Genomic DNA, 21,649 nt, shown 5'->3' with positions numbered 1-21,649 from the left:
TGAAGCGTGCATTCTAGTGTAGTCCACAGGAGGAAAGTTGACTCCTAAAATGTTTTTTTTCTCCAAGTACAGTTTGAGAAGACGGGCTTTCCTATCGGAACGTCGACTTGTTTTCTCAAGCGCGTGCTATTTCCTTCTATCGCGTGCTCGAAATTTCTGCGTTATCCTACTTGTCTTGGCAAATCGGGAAAAGAAACTTGGAAAAGGTGAGAAGAAACATCGACTCTTCTGTAGTCTGAAAACCAGTGAAACAGCACAGCGACATTGTCGACAGCTACAGTGCTACTTGCGCGGATTCGGACCCAGCTACTGATATTTCTACGCTACATGTTAAACCCACTTTTGGATTTAGTATACTTGATTGTGAAATGCAATGGACCACGGTTTGCTACTCAGTTGGATACAATCTTCATTGCTTCACAGAAATGCAATATTATCAGTCAAAGTCTCCCGAATTGTTGCTAACGCCCTCGCAAAAAACAAAATGCTAACACTCCGCGTGTCGACCTGCCGCTTTCATACAGTGCTTTTTTTTTTTCAAAATGGTCCGGACATATTATTAAAGTTAAAGTACGAAACATTTCAAACATATAAAAAATTACATCGAGACCATTGAACAACCACTACCACCGTCAGAACGAGCCGCTGACGTACCACTATCGTTGCTCCCTTATCGAAACCTGCTTGACCTTGTCGATAACAGTCGAGAAGTCTTCATGCACGTACCCCTAAGGACCAGCGCCCTGAAGCCGCAGTTGTCGTCGGTAAACCCTTGAATAGATCTGAAGCACCTGACACCAAATCTCGTCACATGACGAGAAACCCTAACCTCAACCTATGCCGAAGCTCCGTCGACTATGTCTAGATGGACGAACTCGAGGTCGATCGGTGCCCAGAAGACACACTCAAAGAAGAAGCACCGACTTCTGCCTGAGCGCCGCACCTGCGAGGACAAAAAGCCTAACCTAAACTACTAACCGGAACGGAGGCACCATAATTCCCCTTCCCGCCACCCGTCGCTGGAGCGGCAGGCAGAGGGGAGGCGAATCCACGGGTTCGCCGACGAAGCCTGAAGGAGAGAGTTTACTCTAACCTCCAAAGGATATGGGAGGGAAAGAGAAACCCTAGAAGAACATAACACGAGCAACGTGCATCGTTGACACTCTTTGCTCACTCGAGCGAACGTCACTTTATTCTGCCAGAGACAACGTCAAAGATACAAATGTATGGTGATAGAGGCAAAGGTGTCCCGTCTTTCGATGAGATGATGAATATCGCTTTGATGGAAGTCGACTTTGACGATCCGACTACGAACGTGCGAGGACGTCGCGCCTTAGCAATCGCTAAACCAACTCCGAGAGGTTATCGACCACGCCGGAGCACGATCAACCTGACCACGAGGGTCTGTTTCCTGCGAGCAAACGAAGAACAGGCAAGAAACTGAGATTGCAATCTGGATATTGCGAATATAAGATGAAAGCTTTATTGATCAAGGTGGGGTTCTGTGACGCCTTTGTCTGGTCGCTGAACACAAACGAAGTACGCGAAGTTGCAGCTATGGCGAACTTTTAATCTAAACAAAACCCAAAGTCTAAACGACACCCTAAGGGCTGTATATATGGAGGAAGAGGGGGGAATTTCGTGGCCCTTGAGGAAGGGGTCCGAAACCAACCCTATCTCTTGTTTCCCCACACATACGGACTCTAAAAACAGCCTATACTTATGTATTTCGAAATTACATGGGCCTGGCCCAATAATAAGGTGACGCAGCACCTAGAATAGCCTCTGGACGAAAGTTATGAAGTAGCATCTTGTATATTTCGTCCAAGGCTTCATGCACGCATTATGGTGGCTTCAACGTCCTGAAATCATCACTTGTAACTCCGTTCTTGTTCCCCATGCGCATGCCATCATCTCCATGCTTGTTCTTGCTCCAATGTTCATCCTTCTCAAAGGTAGGCCCTTCATTTGTAAGCAAAACAAATGTATCCAATTTAGGCAGCATCATATTCTCATGAACATTAGAATCATTAGCAAGAAACGAAAGTACCTGGTAATTTAATTGGCGTGCGCGAGCTCTAGTAATTGGTCCAGTATGTATAGCAGCAGGGCCTGTGGGTGTAATAATTGTATTGATGTCCTCATCATCCTCCCCTTCTTGAAATGAAGTCGTCCTCGACGGAAGCTCATCTTCCTCACCCAAATAAGGCTTCAAATCTGCAATATTAAAAGTGGGACTAACCCCAAAATCTGCAGGCAGCTCAAGTTTATATGCATTATCATTTATTTTCTCTAACACCTTAAAAGGACCATCAGCACGTGGCATTAGCTTTGATTTGCGCAAATCAGGAAATCTATCCTTACGCAAATGTAACCAAACAAGATCTCCAGGTGCAAACACAACATGTTTTCTACCCTTATCTCCAGCAAGTTTATATTTAGCATTCATACGCTCAATGTTTTCCTTAGTTAACTCATGCATTTTTAAGATCAATTCAGCACGTTGTTTAGCATCAAAATTAACCTTCTCCGAAGATGGAAGAGGCAACAAATCAATAGGTGCACGAGGTAGGAAACCATACACAATTTCAAAAGGGCACATCTTAGTAGTAGAATGCAATGAACGATTATAAGCAAACTCAATATGAGGCAAGCAGTCTTCCCACATTTTCTTATTATTCTTCAAAACAGCCCTAAGCATAGTAGACAATGTTCTATTGACTACTTCAGTTTGTCCATCAGTTTGGGGGTGACAAGTAGTACTAAAAAGCAGTTTAGTCCCCAACTTAGCCCATAAACATCTCCAAAAGTGGCTAAGAAATTTAGTATCACGATCTGAAACAATAGTATTTGGCACACCATGCAAGCGAATAATTTCACGAAAGAACAAATCAGCAACATTAACAGCATCATCGCTTTTATGACATGGTATAAAGTGCGCCATTTTCGAGAATCTATCCACGACAACAAATATGCTATCCCTCCCCTTCTTTGTTCGAGGTAAACCTAAAACAAAGTCCATAGATATATCCTCCCAAGGAACACTAGGTACAGGCAAAGGCATATATAAACCATGAGGATTTAGTCGTGACTTAGCTTTTTGACATGTAGTGCAGCGAGCAACAAAACGCTCAACATCCCGTCTCATCTTTGGCCAAAAGAAATGTGTAGCAAGTACGTCCTCCGTCTTCTTCACGCCAAAGTGTCCCATTAATCCTCCTCCATGCGCCTCCTGCAACAACAAAAGACGAAGGGAGCTAGCTGGAATGCATAGCTTGTTAGCACGGAACACAAATCCATCATTAACGACAAACTTGTTCCAGGTTCTTCCTTCTTTACAATTCTGCAATACATCTTTAAAATCAGCATCATGCACATATTGATCTTTGATGGTCTCCAAACCAAATATTTTGAAGTCAAGTTGTGAAAGCATAGTATAGCGACGAGACAATGCATCAACAATAACATTTTCTTTACCCTTCTTGTGTTTAATGACATAAGGGAAAGTTTCAATGAATTCAACCCATTTAGCATGTCTACGATTCAGTTTAGCTTGACTTTTAATATGTTTCAAAGATTCATGATCAGAATGTATAACAAATTCTTTGGGCCATAAATAATGTTGCCATGTTTCTAAAGTCCGAACAAGAGCATATAGTTCTTTATCATAAGTAGAATAATTCAGACTAGGCCCACTCAATTTTTCAGAAAAGTATGCAACAGGTTTGCCATCTTGTAATAACACACCTCCTAATCCAATGCCACTAGCATCACATTCAAGCTCAAAAGTCTTACTAAAATCAGGAAGTTGGAGTAAAGGAGCATGTGTCAACTTATCTTTCAATACCGTGAAGGCTTCTTCCTGTGCGGTACCCCAAACAAAAGGCACATCCTTCTTTGTAAGCTCGTTGAGAGGTGCAGCAATGGTGCTAAAATCTCTCACAAAACGCCTATAGAAACCAGCGAGTCCAAGAAAACTCCGCACTTGTGTGACCGTTTTGGGCTGCGGCCAACTCTCAATAGCTTCAATCTTGGCTTTATCAACTTCAATTCCCTGTGGAGTAACAACATAGCCAAGAAAAGATACTCGGTCGGTGCAAAAGGTGCACTTCCCAAGGTTACCAAACAAACGTGCATCACGTAGAGCAATAAAAACAGCACGTAAATGTTCCAAATGTTCTTCCAAAGATTTGCTATAAATCAGTATATCATCAAAATAGACCACCACAAATCGTCCAATGAAAGCACGTAAAACTTCGTTCATTAGTCTCATGAAAGTACTAGGTGCATTAGTTAACCCAAAAGGCATGACTAACCACTCATATAAACCAAACTTAGTTTTAAATGCAGTTTTCCATTCATCTCCCAATTTCATACGAATTTGATGGTATCCACTACGCAAATCAACTTTGGAGAATATTGTAGAGCCACTCAATTCATCAAGCATATCATCGAGCCTAGGAATAGGATGACGATAACGAATAGTAATATTATTAATGCCTCTACAATCAACACACATACGCGACGTACCATCCTTTTTAGGCACGAGTATAATAGGAACAGCACAAGGACTAAGAGATTCGCGTATATAACCTTTGTCGAGCAGCTCCTGTACTTGACGCATAATCTCCTTCGTCTCCTCTGGATTGGTACGGTATGGTGCACGGTTGGGTAGCGATGCACCGGGAATTAAGTCAATTTGATGCTCAATCCCTCGAATAGGTGGTAATCCTGGTGGCACGTCTTGTGGGAAGACGTCAGCGAACTCCTGCAAAATGTGAGTGACAGCAGGGGGCAAAGAGGAAGGCACGTCCTCGAATGAAAATAATGCCTCTTTGCACACAAAAGCATAGCAAACAGATTTGCTGAAATCTAGTTCATCAATATCAGATTTTGTGGCAAGTAAACATGCACTTTTCAATTTAATTTCAGAAACAACACTAGATGGTTTATTATTAGGTTTCAGTTGTTGCTCAAATTCCTTTGCCACAATCTGATTTTCACTCTTATTTTTCTCCTGTTTTGCTTTATTAGCTCTATTAATGTCATCTTTCAAAATGGAATCAGGAGTCATAGGAAGCAAAGTAATATTTTTATCCTTATGAACAAGAGTATACTGATTGTTTCTACCATGGTGTACAGAATTTTTATCAAATTGCCATGGTCTACCTAGTAATAAGGAACATGCTTGCATGGGTACCACATCACAATCAACATAATCAGCATATGTAGAGATACTAAAATGCACACGAACAGTACGTGTTACCTTAACCTTGCCGCTGTTGTTGAACCATTGGATGTAGTAAGGATGTGGATGTGGTCTTGTGGTGAGAGATAGCTTCTCCACCATCTCCATGCTAGCCAAGTTGTTACAGCTACCGCCATCTATGATGACGCGAACAGAACGTTCCTTCACAACTCCCTTTGTATGGAACAAATTATGCCTCTGATTTTGCTCTGCTTGTGTGACCTGCACACTCAAAACACGTTGAGCAACTAAACATTCATACCTGTCAGCGTCTTCAGGAGCCATGTATTGCGTCTCATTTTCAGAATCATCTCCACCATGTTCTTCACGTGTAATAAGAGCCAAAGTCTCCTCATCATAGTCACTAGCGGACTCATACCCACCATCCTCAGTAGCAATCATGACACGCTGAGATTTGCATTCTCTCGCAAAATGTCCTCTTCCCTTACAACGACGACAAATAATATCACTTGTGTGCCCTGTCGATGCCATGGAAGAAGAAGAGCTCTGCACAGGCCCGGCAGGTGTGCTCTTGGCAGAGAGTGGTGGTTGTGCCTGCTTTCTTGTATCACGGCTGGAGGTGGCACCTGATGGAGGTGATGGTGAAGTGGAAGTAGAAGATGCACGCGGTGTCCATGATGAAGGTCGACCTGCAGAAAAGTTAGGTCGCGCCAATGGCTGTCGATCCTGCACTTCACGTTCAGCTTTACAAGCAAGATGGAATAAACGAGTGATATTATTATAATCCTTATACTCTAGAATGGTCTGAATCTCTTTATTTAATCCACCCATAAAACGTGCAAGCATAGCTTCATTCTCCTCAACAATACCACATCTAATCATGCCAGTTTGTAATTCCTGATAATATTCTTCTACAGAATTTTTCCCTTGTCTTAAACGCTGCAATTTTTGAAGTAATTCACGTTGATAATATGGTGGAACCCAACGAGTACGCATAGCAGTTTTCAAAGCAGCCCAAGTAGCTGGAACAGGATATAATCTACAATGTTCAGACCACCAAACACATGCAAAGCTAGTGAAAGCACAAACAGCAGCAGGAACACGTCTCTCCTCAGGATATTGTAAACATGTAAATCGTTGTTCAGTTTCTAACTCCCAAGTAAGATATATATCAGGAACATATCTACCCTCAAATGGTGGAATATTCAATTTCAGTTTAGGGAGATGGTCATGATCTCGTACCTGAGGTGGTGGTGCCGGCCTACCGTTGCGAATATATACCTGAGGTCGACCTGCTGGTGGTGGTGCTGGTGGCTGCACGTAGTTCTGATTTTGATCAACCTCATCCTCATAATCGCCCGCATAATCGTCATCCTCCTCAGCCGCCGCAGGAGCAGGAGCCAAAGAAGCATCAACAGTAGGGACAGCAGCACCCGAATTTTGACCAATCTCAATTGGAACGCGCTGTGCCCGTCCCACTTGATTTGGAAGGCGGCGTGGGAGATGTGGTTGTTGTTGTTGTAGAGGTGCGACATGTGCAGCCGGTGGTGGTTGGGGAAGACGCTTTAGTAATTCAGTAAACTTGTTATCCAGCTTTGTCTCAAACGACTTCTCCACGGCATCTATCTTCTCCATAGCCTCTTCAAATCTGTTTAGCACATCTCCCACCTGGCCACTCATCATTTGCTGAAATTTATCATGCAACTCCTTGTTCGTCATGTTCGCCCAATCAGTCTCATCGGCTTGTGAACCTGCCATGGTTAGCAGCAATAGAAACACAAAAGAATATGATCCTGCAGACTACTAGAAGTGGTGGGATGGTGGTGTGTCACAAAACCTTCAAGCGAATCTCAAATTCTTACCAGTTCTTACCCAGCAGCAGGTGGTGATCGGCAACCGTTGTAGTCAAAAACTCTCAAAGCTTGGATATAGCGATTACCAGGGAGAGTCAAACGCACGATGTAGACTTATGTGGAGCTGGGAAGGCTTATAATATGGTAGCAAAATGGTAAGCAATAATCAATTCAGAGATGCAAAGTTGAATAAACGCTCAACGACGGTACTGTGCTGGTCCTAGGCTAGACCGTGCTAGAGACGCGAGCCTAGAACACTAACAAAATCACGGCGCTGCACGTAAACAAGGGAAAAGCACACTCAGGAATTTATTTTTTCGCTCTTTTTTTTTTTTTTGCGCTCTTTTTTTTTTTTGCGCTCCTCTTTTTTTTTTTTTTTTTTGCGAAAAAATCACTATAATGGCGAGTGTCTCAAAACTCTTCCCAGGTCAAACTGACAGGATGGGCACAAAATTTTTTGACTATTTTTTTTTTCGGAAATCAGGGCAGCGACGACGAAAAAGTGCGACAAAAAAATCACTATGATGGCGAGTGTCTCAAAACACTACCCGGGGCCTAAAAATAGGATAGGGAAAAAATATTTTTGGTTGCCGAAATTTTGGCCTAAAAACTGCCCGGGGGTCTCCAGACTCTTTTTTTTTTTTTTTTTTTCCGAGACCTACTCAGGCAAGGAAACACGAAACGGAAAATATATGGATCTCTAAAACAAACCGACTATGAAAAGAACTCGGATTGGTGGTGGATATATGGCGGTAGTATATGGCAGCGGTGGTGGTATATGGATACGGATTCAAAGCGGTGGCGGATAAGCAATGGTGGTAGATGGCAAGGCGATGATGATGGTGCGGCGGCGGCGTGACAACTTATGACCAGAACTCGAAACTCTAAAAGACTAGACTCTAAGACCAGCAACTTGACACGACGATGCAACCGCAAATTCAACAAAGCAAAAACCCTAAAAAGATTATGCAAAGGCTCAGATTGGTTCGGATATGATGAACTAACCCTAATTTTTTTTTGTGGCTTTTTCGTGGACTGTAGGTATGAAGAACAGACTCGATCTAAACTATGAAAAACTGTAAAATCTCACCGAGCAACCTGGAAATCTGATACCACTTGATAGAGGCAAAGGTGTCCCGTCTTTCGATGAGATGATGAATATCGCTTTGATGGAAGTCGACTTTGACGATCCGACTACGAACGTGCGAGGACGTCGCGCCTTAGCAATCGCTAAACCAACTCCGAGAGGTTATCGACCACGCCGGAGCACGATCAACCTGACCACGAGGGTCTGTTTCCTGCGAGCAAACGAAGAACAGGCAAGAAACTGAGATTGCAATCTGGATATTGCGAATATAAGATGAAAGCTTTATTGATCAAGGTGGGGTTCTGTGACGCCTTTGTCTGGTCGCTGAACACAAACGAAGTACGCGAAGTTGCAGCTATGGCGAACTTTTAATCTAAACAAAACCCAAAGTCTAAACGACACCCTAAGGGCTGTATATATGGAGGAAGAGGGGGGAATTTCGTGGCCCTTGAGGAAGGGGTCCGAAACCAACCCTATCTCTTGTTTCCCCACACATACGGACTCTAAAAACAGCCTATACTTATGTATTTCGAAATTACATGGGCCTGGCCCAATAATAAGGTGACGCAGCACCTAGAATAGCCTCTGGACGAAAGTTATGAAGTAGCATCTTATATATTTCGTCCAAGGCTTCATGCACGCATTATGGTGGCTTCAACGTCCTGAAATCATCACTTGTAACTCCGTTCTTGTTCCCCATGCGCATGCCATCATCTCCATGCTTGTTCTTGCTCCAATGTTCATCCTTCTCAAAGGTAGGCCCTTCATTTGTAAGCAAAACAAATGTATCCAATTTAGGCAGCATCATATTCTCATGAACATTAGAATCATTAGCAAGAAACGAAAGTACCTGGTAATTTAATTGGCGTGCGCGAGCTCTAGTAATTGGTCCAGTATGTATAGCAGCAGGGCCTGTGGGTGTAATAATTGTATTGATGTCCTCATCATATGGTCAATTCGTGTTACTTATACTCCTACCTTATATCGCTCCTCGGGGGAATTTTTTGTTTTCAAAATGGCAGGATTCCCGCATTCCTTAAAAACAAAGGAGTTGCTCGGTTAATTGAAGAAAACCGAGCCAAATTAATTATAGAGAATCGAGCGAAAACCATCACAACCGCTGAGCGGCACACATAAGATACCCCATGCACGTCACTCCAAAAAGGGCCTCACCGAGACAGCACACATGTGTCATCATCATTACTCCTCCCCTAGAGGCGTCAACACCATCCCTAAACCCTGAGCAAATGACTCGCCTTCACCATAGGCGATTGTCGACCCAACCCACGTAGTAGAGGGCGTGTGGAGACGTATGAAGATACACGCTAGACTCAGCCACCTACGACTAGACAGTGCAGCTCCAACTCTGACGGAGAACCACAAAGGAGAACTAGGCATGGCTGACGCCACGGAAAATTGTCGAATGAACCACGTGCTACCCACCGGGCCCCGCCACGGCAGCTTCAACTTCACAGCAACAAATCGGCCGAGACAATCCCGCGGACACGTCGGAGAAGATCCAACTACGAGAACAATTTCCACGTCTCCGACATTGCTCCACCATCATCATTGCCACAGAGGTCTCGACGCCAACACCACTATCTTCCACTGATCCCGCTCGCTAGTACGCAGGTCCAAAGACGATGACCCTAGGAAGGAATACGACACCAAGGCGCCGCCATCGTCCGATGAAACAATATTAAGGGTTTCCCTCAGAGCTGCAACGATCCGCACAGGAGGGGTGCGGCAGCAATCCAGTGATGCCTCCAAGAAGGTAAGCGAGGAGCTACGGTCGTCGCTATAGCTGATCAAGGCCACAACCGAGACAGGGTTCTCACACAATCTTCTGACACCACCTCATCCGCACATCATCTCACAACAGAGCCCACCTAGCACAACCAACCGCACCTTGCGGAGGCCGCTAGATGTTGGGAAACGTAGTAGAAAACAAAAAAAATTGCCCTGCAATCACCCATGACAATATTAAGATGCATTAACGGTTTGGATTTGATCATTACAGACTCCAAGTTGCAGCGGAAGAAGATGAGTCTGTGTAGATCGTATTTGGATTCCCTCGAACCATAGATGAACGATTCCGCAAACCACCCACCAGTCCCTCGAATAGAAGACCAAAAGCACGACCTCTCTACGAGTTGCAAGCGTACGGTCTTCACGATCTGCGGTGCTTCATCGTCCAGAGCTAATCGTCTCCGGAGGATTAGAACGAGGAGATTAGAACCAGTCTAGACTTCTAATTATGAGGATTATAAGATCTAGATCTAGCTCTGATTGATCAACTAGGAGCAACTAGAGAACTAGAGGAGGCTCCAAAAACTTGTGTATTCAAAAGTGCCCAAAGTCTCAGTGTATATAGGTTGGAGGGGAGAGAGGGGGGCCACACAAGGGGAAGGACTCCCCTCCCCTTGCGCCAGCCCTTGGGAGGAGGAGTCCTCCCCCTTGTCCAATTCGGCCTCCCTTAGTGGGAAAAGGGGCGCCTCTCCTAGTGGGCCTTTTTGGCCCAATTCTTCTTCCACCTCTTGGTCGTTTAAGGCCCGTTGATAGTAGATTTAATATAAAAGCCTTCTAACAATTACTAAAACCTTATTATTATTAATTTAACATCACCGGAAACATTTTCCACCTATATATTATTTATCTGTAATATCCGGTATTGCCCGATAAACTCCGAAATCCTTCTGGTGGCTCCGAAACGCTTTCGGTTCCTCTCAAAACTATTTCACAAATATATTCTCCTTATTCCCATCCTACTAACACTCAACAGATCATGATTGCCTTAAACTTGTGACCCTGTAGGTTCGGTAAAACATAGACATGACCGAAACCCCTTCGTTCAATGGCCGATAGTGGAACCATGGACGCCCATATTGATCACTATGAATACACGAATGACATTCAAGTGAACCTTCGGTTATCATGTTCTATTCACTTTGCTTCGTGATACTTCACAAAACCCGTGATGAGATATATCGGTATTCTCTTGAGTCATTTACGTGCTCACTATACCGGTCTCCTTGTTGCCAATTTTGTTCTTCTTTCACGTTGACGTGTTCCGGCATCCCTGTGACATAGTCACCTGTATTTGGCCAGACGAGGATTGATGCCGTCACACCGAGAGAGCCCTAAAAATATCTCTCCATCGTCGGAGGAGCAAATTCCACTCTTGAGCTATCTAGTCCCTTATTAAACTGTCCGATGAACCTATAAGTTGTCGTTGTTACATATAACGTTTGAGCAACCACAAAGTTTATTGTATGGTAATAAGTGACTACGTTACTTTCATGGTCTAAGAAACTAAAACACGCGTTAACACTTCGTGTTATAGCAATTGACTTCAGACGATATTATCTCAAAGTATAACAAATAAATTTGGGTCCATTCAATATAATCGTTCTTCTAACGTCATACTTTCAATGTTGTTTAGAGCCTATCATTACACTTAACAGTATCTCCAAATCATATGAATTTTTCAGTGAATCGCATATTCTAGGATCATAATAGTCATAACATAGAATATAAACTCTTAATTATGAACATAGAAACAATAACATAATATTATTGCATTTAGGGCATATCTCCAACGCTAAATCCATCAGCCGCTGACAGAAAGCTGGGTCACCGGATTCAGCACGAACCACCAATCCTTGCCGACCACCATGCCGGCAGGGACTAGATAAATGGCGCTCGAGGCCGCGAACCATCTCTGTTCCCATCCTTGACCAAGCTTCCATGTGCACACGCACCACACGCACCCGTCGGAGAGTCCAGAAGATCCAACAACCGCAGGCGCACTCCTACTCCAGCACTGCAAGCGGCTGCAACCCGGGCTGTCGCGCCGCCCGAGCAACAGCACCCCGCTGCGCCGCCGCGTGACCACTTTGCGATGAAAACCCTGCCACCAGACCCCTTGTGAGTCACAAAGTTGTGACGCACAAGCCCCGCCATATCTCTCCAACTCGCTTGTGCCTGGCACACGCAGCAGCACGGCGCAACCGCACGTCACGTCGCCTCTGGCTGCGGCCACCACACCCCAAGCCGTGGCCACCACGTCGCGCGTCATGCAGCCACGCACCTCAGCTGGCCAAGAGGTGAAAATTGGTGTAAATTAGTATGTGTTGTATTAAGCCTTTGGAACAATTTATATAGTCGATTCACTAACTCTGATATAGATGAGGATTAACAAAGTTTCCTCTAGCTCCTACACCATTTGATTAATCAAATCGAAAAGTAAAAAGGGAAAATTTACAAAAATCTTTGCATAAAATTAAAAGATGTAGGATTTAGATAAGACATAGTTAATTCTTATACCGAAAAATGCATTTGGAGGATGGGCTCCAGGTAGCCCTTTAGTTTTTTTCTTGAAAACTATATCTTCACATCTCAGAAGAAGAAGAAAAATCTGAAAATGTGTGCATATACATGCACACCTATGCTATGCTCATACAAAGTTTCGTCAAAATATACTTTCATTTGTGGTATACACAAAAGGACAAATACATGTCAAAATGGCGCTATTTTTAGTTGTATTTGGGCCACAATTTAATGTTTTTTGTACAGCTTAAAAATCATTCTATTATTTGATAAGACTTTACAAATACTAAGAGGACATATATATGTGTTCACATAATTATGTTTTTACTTTAAAATGGCATTTTTTGGTTTCCGTAACATACTGGGCTTTAAGGAGCCCAAGACCCAAAAATTCACGCTGGTTAGCTACACCCTTTGTATAAAGTACTAGATCATTGATGGCGATTGTTGCCACGACCATTCATTTTTACAAATAGTATGGTAGGTGATTAGTATAAAATTCATGTTGGTACGGTGAACCTTGTTAACAAATTTTGGTGTCATGCTCGTGCTATGTGATTACTTGTCCTCAACGGATCGACGGCGACCTCGGATAATTCTAACATGTTTTGCAATCCTTTTAATTGTTGAACCACTTGCAAATTCGTAAACTTTAGTTTTTCTTCAAAACATGATTTTTTTTATATTTTAACCATGTTTTTGAGTTAGTGTTTCCCAAAGTTTTGCCATGTTTGAAATTGTTAGTTATAGTCCATGGCAGAATAAGAGAAAGTGTTTATAAAAACCATGACAGTCTTTGTAAATTACCAAGTCATTTTTTAATAAGGTAACATGGAAAATGTTTCCTCAAAACATAGAGAAGTATGATATTGGTTCACCATGTTTTATAGACATTTTGTTTTGCCAAAAAAATTCCATGTGTCAATTTCATTCATTTTTTGTCATGTTATTTACTTGCTTTCAGCTATAAACTATCAACCGTAGACTTTTTGATGTTTTTTCCATGGGCACTTTTAAGTTCCATACAACATTTTTTCAATAATTGTTCTCATGTCAAATTTATTGCAGTGACCCTGACATTTCTTCTCTCCTGTCCGGACAGTGACCGGGTTGTCCGATTGGACGTTTGAGGGATCCAATTGTAGATGCTCTTATAACTATCAAAAATGATGTCTAAAAACCAGTTTTTAAAGTCTCGTGGTGCGTCATAGGAAATAACTATTTTTGCCTCAATTGAAGGTTCAAAACGTATGACAGCTTTTGTAGAGGCGGGTGGAGGGGGGACCTCCTATATGTCGCTCTTTGCGACAAGTAATTGGCGAGTCGCAATAGGGGAGCCCACTTGGGCCAGCCCATTGCTCTGCGCCGCGAAGCAAGGGTAAAAATCGCAAAATAGGGTAGCGTGTGGTTGCTGGAATCAAACCCGCCACTGCCTAGTGATGTGGGTTCACTGCTAGCCACACCGACCATAAGCTCAGGCTTCAGGTGTGCAGCGTAATACGTAAATAACTAATTGCAGTATCAGACTTAACACTTCCCGGAAAAATCACGAACAATTTTTAAATATTTGTGATGTTTTTTAACGTACGAACAATTTTTAAAAAATTGAAATCATGAGCAAATTTTGAAATTTCTGAACTTTATTCGGAAATGTGAACATTTTTTGAATTCCAGAACAAATTTCAAAAAAAGATTTTTTTTGACAGAAACAACTTTTGAACCTACATTTTTGAATTTTTGAATTTTCTGAATTTTTTTGAAAATTTTGAACAAATTTGGAAACACGGACATTTTCTGAATACATGATTTTTTTTAAACCAGAGCATTTTTTAAAACTTCAAACAATTTTTGAAAACACGGAATTTTTTTGAAAGCACAACAAGGAACTATCCAGATGGTTCTCAAACCGGAAATGGTCGCACGAAAAAAAGCTAACTTGTCACAGAATGAACCGTTCGTACAGACACCTCCCAAGGTGGAATGGTGCTCCCCTCAAAAAAAAAAGAAAAAAGAGAGGTGGAATTGTGCCAACTATTGGCGTCCTAGATTTGTTAAGTTTTTTTCTCAAGAAAAAAAAGGATTACTCAAGTTTCATCTTATGGATTTCCCCACAAAAAAACATAATAATAGTTTCGTGCAACCATGATGAGTAATATGGTCTTTGCCTTGAGACTTTGATAAAAGCAGGACCGCACAATTCTGATGTCAAATCGAGACAGTCCACCTACGTGACTTAGAGCACACACCTATTTCGTTCCAGCTCCCCACATCTCACATCCCTGAACCGGCACCGCCTTCTTTCCTCCTACAGTATCTTTTCCTAGCTTCAGTTGGACGGTAGAAGATGACAGGAGCAGGTTGGTGGTTGGTGCTCCATCCGCTGACAGTGAATGTTCTGCACGTCATCTGAACGATGTTCCAGGATGGTTCTTCCATCCATCTAAAAAGAAGAGTGATCCCTGCTCGTGCACAAGTCTTTTTTCGACTTTCTAAACTTTCTAGATGGATTCTCTCTGATAAGAGCGTCGGGTCGAGTGCTCCGTCTCAACTCTCAATCGACCGCGCGATTTCTCCGGCCCCATTCATACAAAAGAGCACAGTTCGCGCGTCCCTCAGTTCCACTCCGGCCCCTTCCATCTCAACTTTGCTTTATACCATCTCCTGTGTCATCGTCCATGGCGATGGCTGCAGCGGGGGAGTGGTGGGAGGCAGCGAAGGCGACCATCGCGGCGTACACAGGACTGCCGCTGGAGGCGTTCATCACGGTGGTTGCGGTGATCGCCGGGCTTTACATGGCCGTCTCCGGCTCATTCGCACGGCCAGCCCCGTCGCCGCCGAGAAGGAAGGGGGCGGAGGACGAGAGGACGCTCGAGCGGCTGCTGCCACCGGTGCAGCTTGGTGAGGTGACGGAGAAGGAGCTGGGGCTCTATGACGGGTCCGACCCCAAGAAGCCGCTCCTCATCGCCATCAAGGGGCAAATTTATGATGTCACGCAGAGCAGGTAGAGGTTCTCTCTCTCGTCTCGTATAGCCATTGAATTTCAGGGCTATTTCAGTTATCAGTTCATCTTCCGTACAATAAGAACATCTACGTTTCCTGAAAAACTCAAAAGGAAAAGTATTTTAATTACTAGGAGTAATAATCTTGATATGTATTAGAGCAAAAGTAGGGGTGGACCAATTAAATTATCGATATCTGTAAATTGCCATGAGAAGTGAAAAAAGGGAGAATTTGTCAACTGAAAGTCTGAAACTTAAAAGCGAATTTTCAATATTTTGCAATGGAGTTTAGTCATTACTAGCAAAAGGGCCGGTGCGTTGCAGCAGGAGAAAAAAAATCATAATCCTCAATGGTCATGACCACATTTTGCTGCATCACCGAGATAAACTATCACTCTCTATTACTTGAAATCATGAACAATTTATGAAATCATGCACATTTTTTTTAAACTCGTGAGCATATTTAAAATCTTAAACATTTTTCAAATTCGTGAACACGTTTACAAATTTTCGAACATTTTCTAACACAACAGATATTTTATACTATTTGTAAACATTTTTAAAAACTGTGAACAATTTTCTTAAATCGGCAAAAAATTCTAGAACCCATGATTTTTTTGGGAAATTGGTGGAATAGTTTTTGAAATTCACGAACATATCTTTTGATTTAACGTACATTTTTTGAAATGAATGATCATTTTATGAGTCAACAAACATTTTTCCAATGAATAAACTATTTTGTAAGTCACGAACAGTTTAAAAAAATTAAGGATATGTTTCCATTCATGAAAAAAAAATTGAATTTGCGACATTTTGTTCAATTTTATTAACATCTTTAATACATGAACTTTAAAAAAATGATGAACATTTTTTATTTACCAAACATTTGTTTTCAAAATTTTGAATATTTTTGAATATGCAAACAATTTTTACAAAATCATGAATAGTTTTTGAAACCACAAACACTTCAATATTTATTAAACATTTTATTTTACATTCTTATTTGTTTAATTTTCAGAACTTTTTTGAAGTCACAAATTATTTAAAGTGGAAAAAACAAAACAGAAAAGAAAAAGGAAACAAATGAAATTTAAAAAACAGGCTGCCCGGACATGGGCCAGCCCAAATGGGCGCGCTGCATATTCTCCCAGCGCGCAGAGCGCAGTATAGGAGGTCCCTACTGCATGGGCTGGCCCATGCGAAGGATTCCCCTGTGGGAGACGTTTTTTATCACTTATAGGTGGCATTGGTGGGTAATATTTTGCAACTTTGGGGACAATTTTCATGACGTACAACCAGAAACAATAGCCCCTTTATTATTAGGTAGATATAGATATAGATATAAGGATGCCAGATTCACCCCCACTCCCCCAAAAAAAATTATAAGGAGTTCTCCGTATTTTTTTACTACCCCGTTTCATACGTCTACTTACTACCATAGAGTTTTAGAGGTGATCAATTAGAAAAAGGACATAATTAAGCTGTTAGGAGAATATATCCTTAGTTGGAAACATTTTACTAGTGATCTATTTCGTACAAACTCATTAAATCATTGTCATTTGTACACATAGTTTGAACTGGATACTTTTTATTCTTGCTAGTCATTGACTTTGTCATGGCAAATATAGTTGGATCGGATATAACTTTTCTAAAGCTAGAAACATATGGTGTGTCCTTGTCTAACTAAGTGAGCTGGTTCTTCACATTGATCATATTTTGGTTTGTTTGCATGACAACCACACACCCATTGTGGGATTATTCTCATGATCTGTGTTAACTAATATCCCACATTTTGTGCTATTCAAACTTAATCACCGAACCATCTTAATTTTACCAACGTCGGTACTAACCATTGTATTGTAATCAATGTTTGTGACATGTTTATTCTTCCTTCATACTGTCTTCCTTGTGTTGTGCAGGATGTTCTATGGACCTGGCGGCCCATATGCATTGTTTGCGGGGAGAGATGCAAGTAGGGCATTGGCAAAGATGTCATTTGAGCTGAGTGGTTTAACTTGTGACGTTTCAGGCTTAGGCCCTTTGGAGGTGGAAGCCTTGCAAGAATGGGAGCAAAAATTCATGGGCAAGTATGTGAAGGTTGGAACAATAAAGAAGACCATTTTGGTCTCTGATGAAGATGGTAGAGCGCACGCTGAGATATCTGGAATAGGCTTCGACGTAAATGTAATACAGAGAAATCATGAGTTGGCGCCAGAAGAAAATAGAGCTGAAACTACAACTGCGGGTCATGTAAGTGCAATGGAGCAACCAATAAAAATATCCCATGTGGGTGACAGTAAAAGCATCCATGAAGATGAAGTGGAGAAGCTAGAGGAAACGTGTGGTGCAGATTTAAGGAACACAAGCATCACTGGCGATGGAGGAGAGCCTAAAGACGCCGGGGAGAAGGCAAAACAGGCACCAGGTGTAGATGTGAACAGTAGCAGAAACCCGTGAAGGTGCATGAGGATCAAGGGAAGCGTCAGATATTGGTTAGAACAATACAAACATCCATCAAGATGAAATGGAGAAACCAAAGGAAACATCAGATATTGAGGTGAAGTATGCGTAGAGTTGTGCCTATTGATGATGATGCATAGAGTTGTGCCTATTTAAGAAGGACGTAGATGATTGATTCTTCATGTTTCTGATCCAAACAGCACATCCTCTCAACTCTTACTCTGCATTGCACCTCACTCTGCAATGAAATAAATGAGAATCTACTGTGTTAAACCATGAGAGCATTACTAAGTGAAATAGTGATTATACTATACTACATGGTAAAGAACTTCTATGCAATATATGGTTGTGATGGCAAAAACAAAATAAAATGTACATGATGATTCATCTGAACCATATCAGCTACTAAAAGGGTAGGCACAACCACATAAGGTTGCCAAATTTCTATCGATGTAATGTACTGCCATATAAGTATTATCTGAACACATGGATGCATCTAAAGATGGGCATCATCAGAAAATATCGATGCTTCCAGTGAACTTTGTGAGTAGCGAACATAGAGGGCAAAAGTTATTTCGTACATACTATGTGGATGCTAAGAAATATAGATTACATGTCTAATTAGCTAGCTAATTGCAGCAACAACACACAAATAATTGTAGGAGGCAGTATAAGTAGATTTCTGCGACAAATTCTTCACCTCATTGGGATACAAATTGAGGATTGTGCAAACTAAGTTTGGTAGCAGAACTAGATAACCATGCCCCTTCGGGTTGCTTGCTTTGTGATAAAGCACACGAGAACATCAAGCATCTGATAATGTAATGCCCTTCACGCATCAGTTCTGGTTCCTGCACCTGAGTGATGTTGCCCTTGGCCTACTTGCTCCTGGACCAGACGATCTAGCGAGGGACTGGTGGTGCTCCATTCTTAGCAGGCTGCCGGCGACCAAAATCTGAGAAGCGTCGACGATTATCGTCTCGGGTTTCCGCAAGCTAAGGTTAGAGAAATGTGCGAGTCTTTGAGGGAAAGATAAAGCTGGTGTATCGTGTTGTTAGCTTAGCTCTAGATCATTACGAACTTTGGCGGCAGGCTAAGAAGAGCAGGTCAAGCATGTGTGAGTAGATGTAGGGTTCTAGGGGCGGTTGTGCGGGCACTTTGGATCATCATAGTGTCCTCTGGATGAACTCCATTGTAACCTGTAATATTTATTCTCCTTAATACAAATGACAGGCAATGCTGGTTGCTTATTCTTGAAAAAGATAAGCAGAAATCATGTGAGGATTATGTAAATCAAAAGAAGTAGGAAAAATCATATTAACTCACAGGCCAAGATGAAGACGAAGAGGGCACTTCGCATACTCTGGTACCCATCATCGCAATTGTATTGGTTCGACGTGTGAGGTTTGGCAATCACCATCACATGCCCTGCAACATACCGCAGACGCTACCAGCATTAAAGCACTCAAGTGGTAAGCATCAAAGGAGGGATTTGCATGTTATGCCAAAAGTTTACTTATAGGACGATTTTTGCATCATGGTCTTGAGGAGAAATGCATTATGAGCTCTGTAATTAAGAGAGTCCTTGGGAGATACACTTTTATGCTCTCCAACGACAAAGGTAAAAAAATCACAAGATAATTTAGACATAGACAGATTTGTTTACACTACACGTAAACTCTACTTGTACGAAGTAAAATCTGCACTACATTTCAAAAGACCTTTGATGAATAAAAAGATGGTTGTACAAGAAATGGCCGAGATGAAACCGTCCCGCTGCTTCCTCGGCCACTGAGCAAGCAAAGAGCACATACCACATGTGTAACAATTCACATAGGATGCACACATGAACAGAGCAAAAAAGAAGAGAAGGGAGAAGGGAGAAGGGGTGGGACATGGCAGGGAGAGAAGGACTGGTGCTTCGTGGAAGAGGTTGAGCTTGAGCAAGGAAGAGCCCACGACTCCGGGGAAGCGGACGAGGAGGAGCGACGGTGGCTGCCCCTTGTTGGGAAACGTAACATGCAATTTCAAAAAAATTCCTACGCTCACGCAAGATCTATCTAGGAGATGCATAGCAACGAGAAGGGAAGAGTGTGTCCACGTATCCTCATAGACCGAAAGCGGAAGCGTTTGACAACGCGGTTGATGTAGTCGAACTTCTTCTCATTCTGACCGATCAAGCACCAAACGTACGACACCTCCGAGTTTTGCACACGTTCAGCTCGATGACATCCCTCGAACTCTTGATCCAGCAATGTGTCGAGGGAGAGTTCCATCAGCATGATGGCGTGGTGATGGTGATGGTGAAGCGATCCGCGCAGGGCTTCGCCTAAGCACTACGCGAATATGACCGGAGGCGTAAACTATGGAGGGGGGCGCCGCACATGGCTAACAATTGTTGGTGTGTCTTCGAGCAGTGCCTCCCCCTCATATATATAGGTTGGAGGGTAGGAAAGGCAGCCAAGGGGGCGCCCCAAGTAGGAGGAATCCTACTTGGGCGCCTCCCAATTCGGCCTTCCCCCCTTCCATATTCATCCGGAGGGGGAAGGAAGGAGGAGGGGGGACAGAAGGAAGGGGGAGGCCGAATTGCTCCCCTTCCTTTCTCTCTTCCTCTCTTTCCTTCCCACTTTTTTTGGCCTACATGGAGCGCACCAGCCCCCTAGGGACTGGTCTGTCCCCTTCTTGGCCCATTAGGCCCATGTAGTTGCCACGGGGATGCGTGGAACCCCTTCCGGTGACCCGATATGTACCCGGTACCCCCAGAACACTTCCGGTGTCCGAATATCATCGTCCTATATATGAATCTTTACCTCTCGACCATCATGTTCGTGATCTCATCCGGGACTCCGAACAACATTCGGTCACCAAATCACATAACTCATACAATACAAAATCATCATCGAACGTTAAGCGTGCGGACCCTACGGGTTCGAGAACTTTGTAGACATGACCGAGACACCTCTCCGGTCAATAACCAACAGCAGAACCTGGATGCTCATATTGGTTCCTACATATTCTACGAAGATCTTTCTCAGTCGTACCATAATGACAACATACGTTATTTCCTTTGTCATCGGTATGTTACTTGCCCGAGATTCGATCGTCGGTATCTTCATACCTAGTTCAATCTCGTTACCGGAAAGTCTCTTTACTCGTTCCGTAATACATCATCCCGCAACTAACTCATTAGTCACATTGCTTGCAAGGCTTATTATGATGTGCATTACCGAGAGGGCTCAGAGATACCTCTCCAATACTCGAAGTGACAAATCCTAATCTTGACCTATGCCAACCCAACAAACACCTTCGGAGATGCCTGTAGAGCATCTTTATAATCACCCAGTTATGTTGTGACATTTGATAGTACACAAGGTATTCCTCCGGTATCCGGGAGTTGCATAATCTCATAGTCAAAGGAATATGTATATGACATGAAGAAAGCAATAGCAATAAAACTGAATGATCAATATGCCAAGCTAACGGATGGGTCTTGTCCATCACATCATTCTCCTAATGATGTGATCCCATTCATCAAATGACAACACATGTCTATGGTTAGGAAACCTAACCATGTTTGATTAACGAGCTAGTCTAGTAGAGGCTTACTAGGGACACGGTGTTTTGTCTATGTATCCACACATGTATCAAGTTTCCGGTTAATACAGTTCTAGCATGAATAATAATCATTTATCATGATATAAGGAAATATAAA

At 42.6% G+C, this 21,649-nt stretch overlaps 1 protein-coding gene across 1 annotated transcript; it reads left to right on the top strand.

Annotated features, from left to right (window-relative positions):
- The first annotated feature begins 14,953 nt into the window (after positions 1–14,953).
- LOC109765453 (membrane steroid-binding protein 1) lies at positions 14,954–18,212 on the top strand. The gene is made up of 2 exons (XM_020324237.4): positions 14,954–15,479; positions 17,397–18,212. Exons 1-2 carry the CDS (start codon positions 15,154–15,156, stop codon positions 17,932–17,934), a joined length of 864 nt encoding a protein of 287 aa, XP_020179826.1. The 5' UTR covers positions 14,954–15,153; the 3' UTR covers positions 17,935–18,212.
- The last annotated feature ends 3,437 nt before the right edge of the window (positions 18,213–21,649 follow it).

Source organism: Aegilops tauschii, chromosome 6, assembly GCF_002575655.3.
Source record: "Aegilops tauschii subsp. strangulata cultivar AL8/78 chromosome 6, Aet v6.0, whole genome shotgun sequence".
Lineage (NCBI taxonomy): Eukaryota > Viridiplantae > Streptophyta > Magnoliopsida > Poales > Poaceae > Aegilops > Aegilops tauschii.
Note: the sequence above shows the minus strand (reverse complement) of the source record. Positions and strands in the feature narration are given on the sequence as shown.

Bases quoted from the DNA above. Each gene is read 5' to 3' on its own strand.
- LOC109765453 (XM_020324237.4), top strand. From the start codon at position 15,154: ATGGCGATGGCTGCAGCGGGGGAGTGGTGGGAGGCAGCGAAGGCGACC. The intron at 15,480-17,396 runs GTAGAGGTTCTC...TGTGTTGTGCAG, and splicing joins TATGATGTCACGCAGAGCAG to GATGTTCTATGGACCTGGCG.